This window comes from Neolamprologus multifasciatus, chromosome 20, assembly GCF_963576455.1.
Source record: "Neolamprologus multifasciatus chromosome 20, fNeoMul1.2, whole genome shotgun sequence".
In the NCBI taxonomy this organism is placed as follows: Eukaryota; Metazoa; Chordata; class Actinopteri; order Cichliformes; family Cichlidae; genus Neolamprologus; species Neolamprologus multifasciatus.
Genome location: NC_140458.1, coordinates 12,868,202 through 12,877,667, shown reverse-complemented (window position 1 = coordinate 12,877,667; position 9,466 = coordinate 12,868,202). Strand labels below are relative to the sequence as shown.

General features: G+C 40.6%; 1 protein-coding gene across 3 annotated transcripts in view; it reads right to left on the bottom strand.

Annotated features, from left to right (window-relative positions):
* Positions 1 to 468: 468 nt before the first annotated feature.
* Positions 469 to 9,466, bottom strand: part of fgd (faciogenital dysplasia) — a 52,342-nt gene continuing 43,344 nt past the window's right edge. For 2 of the 3 annotated variants that reach the window (XM_085146546.1, XM_085146543.1), the window contains exons 9-19: positions 8,709 to 8,767; positions 8,079 to 8,225; positions 7,889 to 7,981; positions 7,702 to 7,781; positions 6,393 to 6,423; positions 5,691 to 5,789; positions 5,156 to 5,209; positions 4,320 to 4,421; positions 4,070 to 4,195; positions 3,103 to 3,243; positions 469 to 2,017 (exon numbers count right to left, since the gene is read on the bottom strand). In XM_085146546.1, the coding sequence (XP_085002672.1) occupies positions 1,772 to 2,017; positions 3,103 to 3,243; positions 4,070 to 4,195; positions 4,320 to 4,421; positions 5,156 to 5,209; positions 5,691 to 5,789; positions 6,393 to 6,423; positions 7,702 to 7,781; positions 7,889 to 7,981; positions 8,079 to 8,225; positions 8,709 to 8,767 (1,178 nt within the window). In that variant the 3' untranslated portion in view covers positions 469 to 1,771. The remainder of the gene's footprint in view (positions 2,018 to 3,102; positions 3,244 to 4,069; positions 4,196 to 4,319; positions 4,422 to 5,155; positions 5,210 to 5,690; positions 5,790 to 6,392; positions 6,424 to 7,701; positions 7,782 to 7,888; positions 7,982 to 8,078; positions 8,226 to 8,708; positions 8,768 to 9,466) is intronic. The other variant, XM_085146544.1, reaches the window with a different exon arrangement.

Below are 9,466 nucleotides of genomic sequence, written 5' to 3'. Positions count from 1 at the left end.
TTTCAGCTTCTGTCTGGACATTTTCTTTTGACTTGTGAGGGCTTTTTTCCTCAGAGAACTGCAGCTAGATATTGTCTCTTTTGTTTTGGACCATTCTCTGTAAACCTTAGAGACAGTTTTGTAGGAAAAAAAAATCCCAGGAGATCAGCAGTTCCTACATAGACCAGCCCATCTGGGACCAGCAATCACACCACGTTCAAAATCAGATTAAACCAGGTTGAATTATCTAGACCATTTCTACTTACATCAGTGCATTGAGTTGCTCACATCTAATTGGCTGATAGACATTTGTGTTAACAACCATTTAAACAGAGTACATAATAAAGTGGCCAGAAAGTGTATGTGCTAGCAGTATTTTGTGTGATATTCGTGTGTTACTGGTAACATTTGTAAACATATGTTTTTCATATGTTTTTTTCTCCCCCCTTTTTAAAAAAGAAATAACACAATACTCAGAACATTAATATCTTACTGGACAGTGTGGTACTGAATTAACCACGTCTGTTTATTGATGATGCTTTTCCACTGTGCACAAACCATGTTTTTAAAACACTCAATGCTGACTCTGCTTACTTACAGTACTACAAGAACAAATTCTGGAGCATAAAAAGAGGGGCAAGGGCAAGATTTCATAGCAAGGTACATAAATATGAGTGAGTTTACATGCAGAAAGAGATCCGATGTTGCTTTTTTTTTTCTTTTTTTTTTTGCTACTTTTGCTTAAAGGCTGGTGCTGATAGGAGCGGGGTACGGGGGACAAGGCAGAAGAAACAGTTTTACAGTACAGTACTTGGTTTTCATCACATCACCAAAAGGGAGAGAAGCAGGCAAATGGTTGCAGTGTTGAGAAAGAGAGACCTACACATAAAGGATTTATTTAGTACGTGTACAAGTGGAGTTACTGAGACACTGAACCTGCAGCACAGTGTCAGAATTGAAGCCCTGTAACTACTCTTTCATCTAGACGAGTCACGACGATAAGAGAGGTGAAATGTGGTCTCTCAGGCTGAGATTAGAGGTCACGGAGTCCCACGATAATGACGGAGAGGGAATTTTACCAATGCATAAGAGACGAAAGGGTCTGTAAGACAGTGGGAGCATCAGGTGGCCAGCCACAAATGTACACATTTCTGTGCCTTTTAAGTTAAAATGTCTATTTTTTTCTTTTTTTTCCTTACATCACACTATAGTATACATATTGTACAATACCCAATAACCCACCACTGCTGGAGACAATAGAGAGGTGACATGGGTCCTTACACTAACATTCAATACTTAATAAACACCGGAAGGGACGCACGCTCAAAGACACGCATACATACATACACACACACACGTCCGCACAAATGGAAAGACAGAGGTATAAATGTTAATGCTTCACAACACTATTGAATGATATACAAGGAACTTCATCTTTAAAAAAAAAACATGTTTTTTTTTCAGCTATATTACAAATCAAGATTCTTCAAAGCTGTTAAAAACACTGAGAAATAAAATGTACTAACCAGTGGCATTGGTTGCTTGGTAGGATAGTCCTTACTTGTGTGTGGGTGCGTGTTTGGGAAATACATAAGGATGGAGAGAGGGAAAAAAGTAGCTGTGTGGTAAGAAAGATAAGTTTGAAGTGGCAAAGGACTCAGTGGTCTTTATAAAGAAAAAAATAAGGAAAAATAAAAAAGTGCCAAGGTAAAGTGATTTCAAGTAATGTGTGCTCTATACACAGAAGAGGGAGGGAGGAGGGTTGGGGAGTCCCGTGTCTCCAACGTGTCCACTACTGGCTCTTCCTGTGTTCAGTCAGGCTCGTCGATGCCTCAGCGGAAGCTTCTCCACGGGCAGCTTTGGAGAGGAAGTCCACCCACTTGGCCTGAAGTTCTTCATCTTGGGCACTTAAGAGCAAAGTTTGCTGAGTGTTGCTGAGCCGGATTATGTGTTTGACCTCCGTTTTCTCAGCAGCTGCAGAAGGTGCTGGGCTCACCTCAAACCCAGGGAGAGGTACTGACCGCGACCCCTTTGAGTCCTGCAAAAAAAATTCGTAAAAAACGAATATAAAACATGTCAGTCGGAGAAAAATTGCATTTCAAAGTTGGTTTCCCTTGGGCAAGCCTTCCTTTGAGGTACGTGAACCATAGAAGAAATAATGAAAATGACAGCTTGTCTCTTCAGCTGCAAAATTTTCCAACAGGCATGTACAGTAAACCCAGCCCTCCTCTCTCCCTTCCCCCTTTTTCTTTCTGTATAATCAGGAAATGCTCATCCCACTCCTATTAATCCTAATCTTTGGAATGGCCGCTTTCTGCGGTCAGATTGGGATATTAGTCTTGGAAATGAAACCCTGGAAGGCTTTAACAGGCTGACTCCTTCTCTGCCATTATGAATGACAAAAAAATAACATTTTACAGCAAATCCTTAAACTTTAAAAAAAAATCTAACATCTGAACTGAATTCTCTCAGTTAATTATTTTTAAACAATATATAAATATATGGACATGGATGATGTGTACAGAGATAGAACGCTTGGGTAATCTTTTTCAAAGGAATCATGTACACTACTTGTTTTACACATCTCATTGGGATGTTATAAGGAGATTTATTGCTCCACCCACAGCCAAGATTTCAAGGAACTGCAGCAACTCCGAGAGCTGAGAGACTTCATCTGCTCAGCGCCAACTAACACCCACTTGCACATCTGACAGCAGTTATACCTGAGGTCAGATTCAGGATAACCAAATCCCCTGGCCCAAATCTACACAGCACAGACAGTGACAGGGACAGCCTGGCACATGCAGGATTGGACAGATTTGACTTGCACACAGTCAGTGATATATCCTGGTGCTACACTCTGCAGATGTCCCGCTCCAATCCGAGGAAGGAGACAGGATATATAGCCAGATGGGCGTAGCAGGAGGATTAGCAGATATATAGGACGTGACTAAAGCACTCAGGTTATGCGTCCATGTAGATGAACTTTTGCAATTTACTGTCCTCTATTTATACGATGCCTATCTATGAGAAATGTGCAAAATTATTTCTAATGAGGGGGAAAAAAAGTTAATCAAATGTTTTTTTATGATTCAAAGCATGTTGAATGTATCCAACTCCTACCTGTCCGCTGCTTTGTAAGTACAGCACCAGTGGCTCAGCCTTGGTCACAGCAACCCACATTTTCATCCAGCTCTTCCCTTTCTCCTGTACTTGGAGGTGGCCACACAGCAGGCAGTTCTCTGCTGTTATAGAAACCTGTCTCTGAAACACACACGAGAGCAATGATCAAGGACTTCCTCATTTTACTACTGAGCTAATTATTGAACTAAACAGAAAAAGATGCGCTTTAAAAAAACACGTGTAAAAGACGTATTTATTATATTTTGGACACTTAATCATCTGAGGAATGACAGTGCAGTTCTTCTACTGTTCATCCTTATGTAACAGCAATGTAGGACACAGTGAGATTTGTACAGGAACAGGTGTTAAAGCTTCTGCTGCCCCTTGTCTAACCCTTGTACAGCCTACATCTCCCTCATGTGGTGACTAATCTCACTACAGATGATTCCCCACTGGGATCCTTCAACAGAGACACGAGAAGGAATGAACCTGAATCACAATACTGTTTCGCAGTTTCGTCATCGCTATAAATGGTTAATGTCCTGTCAGCTTTAAGGTGCAAATACTCCATCCGACTGTACGTCTATCCACAGACGGACAGCGGGACAGGGATACAGACACCTGAAGCCGCCAGACTGCGGAGTCAGCAGAGACGACAGATTCGCCTTAAGCCGAGATCTCATTATCATATTAGTCATCAAAAAGAGATTAGCTGATCTTTCAGTGTGAATGTCTTTGCACATGTACTGCACGTATGTGTGCAACGTGTGTAGCGGTGTGTGCATACAGCACAGTAACTTAAACACGACAGTACAGGAGTAAAAAGGCACTGCAGCGCTTTCTACTCTTTGTTGCCAGCAGCACAGTGTGGCTCCTGCCAACACTGAGCAATAACCTATTGGCATGAGCCAATGCACCAAAAAAACTATTATTCATTATGTGTGTGTCTGTATTTTTTTGTTCTAACCTCAGGTGCAGTTTTTCTTCTGTGTTCACCAGTACCAAGGTTCTCTATGCTGAGGCTGGCTTCAAAACATTCAGGACACACTCGGCTCGTTTTGTTGTCCGTCTTTGAACACTTTGCACAGATGGCCTGCAGAAGGACAGAGAGCGAACAGCAGACAGTTATTTGTCTAAAATTTCCACTTGTTCCACCACTTTTCTCTCCATCCCACCAAAAACAACGCCCAAATGTGTCTCGTTCCATCTGTGCTCACCGCTCCGCAGGACTTGCAGTGATGTTTGCGCTTGGTGAAATTGAAGCTCTCGCTGCAGCCTTTACATGTCTGCTTCTCCTTCTCCTTTTTCTTGGAACTCTTCTGGAAAAAAAAGGATTGTGTGTAAAGGCCTTCAGCCTGCTCAGTTTCAGCACAGGCGAAGCAAAAGGAATGTCTGACAGCTTGTCCTGCTACATCCCGTGTTTGTTTGGCTTTCTGTCTCCCTTTTCTCCCTTCTATTAACAAAGATAGGGGGCATACACCCACTCAGACGCATGAAAATATCCACACAGATAGATTGTTGTTATAGATACTACATATGTGGGATGAGGAGTAAAATAAATCTCTCCCTGTTTGTATAGATAACAGAAAAACTTTTTATTTTTGAGATTAGCATCATCACATTTGCTCGGCCTAACTGTAATGTATGCTTTAGCATAACAAAAAACAAACACAGCTAACGAGACTATTGTTTTATTTAGAAGCATTTCTTTAAGGACATTCTTCGACTAATTTTCCCTTTTAGTAAGCATGAATTTACTAAAGCTCAGAGGCGCTTGTTGCCTTTTTGGAAATGTAGTTTTACTCTAAAAACTACAAAAAAAAACATTGTTCATTGGGACTAGTTTTTGACTTCGTTTGACTCATCCTCGTGCAGTCTGCCCAAAGTCAGTCTCACTCCCTTTTGCATTCACTAGACAACCATCAACGATGTCCTGAATAAGAGGCAACTACTTTTCTCTCTCTCTGGCTTCTTATAGGAATGAGCTATGCAGCACACTCAGGAGCTCATAGAGGGATCAGGACTGTGTTACTTTTCTGTAAGAGCATCTTACCCTTTCTTGTAGTCTTTCGCCATCAGAGTCGATGGATGTGTTCGACCAGAAACCCTGAGGAGGAGGACATACACAGTGAGCAACAGTAGTTTAACCTTGCAGTCAGCCATCTCTACCACTAGGTGTCAGTCTGGACCTTCTGAATTTGGTCCTCTGGCATGTGTCACTACATTTGGCTTGGGTCCAGCTAAGGCCAACTTAAAGTGGGTCAAAGCACATCTATGATAGTTTTGTATATACTTTGAGTTGGGCTTTCCCTATTAGGTCATGAGAGATCTCTGTGAGAGGAGACTCACAGACTCTACACGTGGAAATGGCGAGAGCTGTATGTACCCGAACATGACAGGAAGGTTAAGTGAGCGTATTGTCTGTATGATACTACCACATCCATAGAAGGAGAGCTATTCAGGCAGACAAAGGCCAGACTATGACAAGCTTGTTTGGTGTACCACTAGTCTCCCATGATTCATTGCCAAGGATGACCAACCGACTGACTGATCAATGAAGTGCCTGATGAAGGCGGAGTGAGACTGACCGGTGACTCCGGCACATGGTCGTCTTCCCGGGAGGAGCTGTTGAAGGCTTTGAACGTCTTGCTGTTTTGTTTGTGTCGTTCAATCGTGGCCTGGATAACCTGAGAGTCAGAAGAGATTTAAAGGAAAGAGGAGGAATAATTATGAGTTGAAAGAGGGAAGAAGGAGGAAAGCCGTCTTTCTTTCTCCTGCCTAACTGAAGAACAAAGAAAGCATGTGTGGTATGCTGACTACCCTGACTGTGCTTCAAACAAGTGACAGCGGCAATGATATCAGAGCTTAAAAAGTATCATGGTCCTAATGCTGGAGTCTCAAGATAACTAGTTGGCAGGTAGTGTGCGAAAACCTTTGCTTCTTTTTGCTTTCCACTGTCTGTAAACGTCTGGAGTGGTACCATAGCCCCTCCTTAATCTTCACATACTGAAAAAAAAACCTCCACAGTTTCTCCAGTTGCCCATTCCCTATTACAGCCTGCAAGATGTATTAATCAGCTTTACTCTGCTGTAATAGGCTAAATGAGCAATAATGAGGGGCTTTATTAGAGAATATAATTCCCAAACACTGCATGAGTTTGTAGAGGAAATCTCTTCTAATTCTTCTTTAATAAAACACAACGACCAAAACCAAAAATGCTGCATGCACATGAGAGGCACAGACAGTTTCATATCCATGCAAGTGTTCTGCTTCAAGTGGGTGAAATTTACCTGAATCCAGTCTTCCTTCTCCTCAGCCGTCCTGTAAAGTTAGCAAAATATGATTAGATGATTTAACCCGACTAGAAAATTCAGGCCATCACAATGACTGAATAAATATTCACAAATAAGCGCAATTCATTGTGCACACAGAGCCCCAAAGAGTGGAAACATGAGAAAATAACAAGAAAATAGGGCATTAAATAATAATAAGCTAAGTTCCCAAAAGAGTTTTGTTCACTGGCTAATTTAAATATTTAGAATAGAATAGAATAGAATAATCCTTTAATTGTCCCACAAGGGGAAAATTTTGTGGGTTAGGCTTACATACCGGCTTACATACAGGCTTACTTGTAAAGAAAAATACAAATTATTTTAGTTACAGTTAAATTAAGGCTAATGATAAAAAAAAAATCAGTCAGAGTTAGCTGGCCACAAGCTAACCAGCTAAGTCTGTTGTTTTTCTTCAAAATCAAAGAAAAGTGTTAAAGGTAAATGCTGGTATGTAAGCCTAACCCACTGATAGGGTTAGATAAGTGACTAAAACATCATGCAAATGATCCCAGCAGAGAAAAATGTGTATTTAACATGTATATGTCTCAAAAGTCTGAGTTTAGCCTACAAAAAGATCAGTTATCAAAAGGCAAGGTAACTGCAAGCTAGTTTCTGGTTATCCAATTGCAATACAATCCCTGCAAAGCTTTCAGAAACAAACTTCTGGGGACAGTGGTGTGCTTATGTTGTGGCTTTTTTGCTACATATGGATGATAATAAAAACCTTTTAGGCCATAAAAACCATTTTGATCAGGATGACTATTAATCAAATAGGAGAAGAAATCATACATCAATAAAAGTGCACATTGAAGTCGGACAAGAACTGCTGCAGACAGAGTGGATGACATTATTGGTTTAAGTAATTCTGCTTAAGTGAAATTATGACTGAATAACAACAAAATCACAGTGTACCATTCTGAAATGGACAACTGCGATGGGATTACATTTGATCCATTTTGCGGTTGATGGCTGTAACATTCTTGTTCAACATTCGATCCGTTCCAGACTTTTTTGTATTTATTAATAATTTAAATCCCAATAAAGGAGAAAATGGTGCCTGGGCTAAAAACACTGGATTTTTCCTTTAACATCAGCAGCTATTGATTTTGATTGGTTGAAAGATTATATTTTTGAGACTTGTTACTCATGTAAGTAATAATAACACAGTTTCGCATTCTAAAACCATATGAAGTGCTTTATTTACAGAATAACATCTTCATTTTTGTTTAATATTATGTGACTCTGAGGCTGTTTCGCATATATTTACCTGGCTTGCAGCTCCAGCGAACGTCGCTTACCGATGATGGCAAACGTGTGAGGAAGGTTCTGCTTCACATTCTCCTGCACCTGGGGTCAAAATGCAGATGAATGCTACTTACAGTCGGTGCAACAAGTGAACAGTCACGGGAGAAAAAAACAAAAGCTAGAGAATAGGCTGAAAAGCAACATTATACCTCCATGCCAGCAATGTCAATCCTCTCTCTGACACTGAACTTCTGCCCCATAAGTCGGAGTTTAGGCACACAATATAGCACCATATTGTTGAACTAGATCACAGACAGAAATAATGAAGTTGATGAACAGGACAGATCAAATAAAAATCTTCCTTTATTTGATATTCGTCAAACTTAACAGGCCTCTCACCAAATAGAGGTATCGGTCTTGCGCTGTCCCGTTTTTGGCTGACATCTTCTTGATATGTCCTTCTTTTATGAGCTCATTGGCTGGGTTAACTATGTCCTCCTCTCCTCCAAGCCTCTCATAAACCTCCAACAGTTTGTGCATCTTTTCCTAAAAACACAGAGCAACAGGAGGAAGCAGAAAAGCTGAGAAGATACTCTCTAGCACAAACATTTAAAGGGTAATATATTGTTATCACATACAGTTCTTAGTCATTCTTTTTCAGCAAGGTGGAAAGTATATATTACAATTCTTTATTGATTCACAGATGCATGTGTCTGCTTGAGCTGTTTAAAGAACATGAAAGACATCACGACAAGACAGAGGAAAAATACGAGGAGGTTGGGTGTTCAAAAAGTCAGTCAGACTTCCGCGAGCTATGAACAAGAAGGCAGGAAACAGCAGCTTCCTGTCTGTACCAATGCAATGCTGCTGACTGACTGTACCACATCAGCTACTCTCTTATTGGGCAACACATTATCTAGTTCCTAATCAGCCAAGTGGTAGAGTACTGGAAAGAGTTGATGCATAGAAGAGAAGATAGCAAAAACATAAAAATAAAAGAATGACTCAGAGCATCGAGCAAAGCCTTACCATTTTCCTGATTGCTGCATTGGAGTGGTTAGCTGCGGTAGAAATGAGCTCCAGTGCTTCTGTAATACACATACGTGAGTAACAAGAATTAATAAAAACAAATCATCTTATTAATAAGCTAAGACTATCAGAAACTCTGATATAAATCTCTAACAAACACAATCGCGCGGCTGTGAAAATATGTTATTCACAGAAAAATCGTCAAGGCTGTTCCAGTACTACCAACTTAAAACGACACATACTCTTAACATTAACCACACAGTGTGTTCTAGGCTGGCTTCCAGCCAGTCAAGAGTCTAGTACTAATGCCTGCGAGTACCTGAGTCAGCCATCTTAATCATAACCTACATAAACAGAAGAGACACACAGGCGGGGGAAATGAGGCCAAAACAACTGTGATAAATTGCTGTTCAGCTGGAGAGGATGAGAGAAACCTTTCCACAGACTCCAAACAACGCTGTGTGGTGACGTTAGGGATTAGGTAAATGGATACAGGGATGTAGGAGGACATGAGATAATGTAATATATGTAATCGGTTTCTGCCAGGCTAGTTGAAACAGCATGAGGAGCACTCTGACCTTTGTGAAGTATTGTGGTATCATATTAACAGCTATGCAGAGATGTGTCCTGCCTTTATCTTCATAACACATTCATTTAACTGGTTATTCTAATGATTGTCATGATATAAGATCTGGTTATTTTGTACAAGGACTTTTTTTTTGCTATGCATGTATACCGATCATCTCAGAAGACTATCA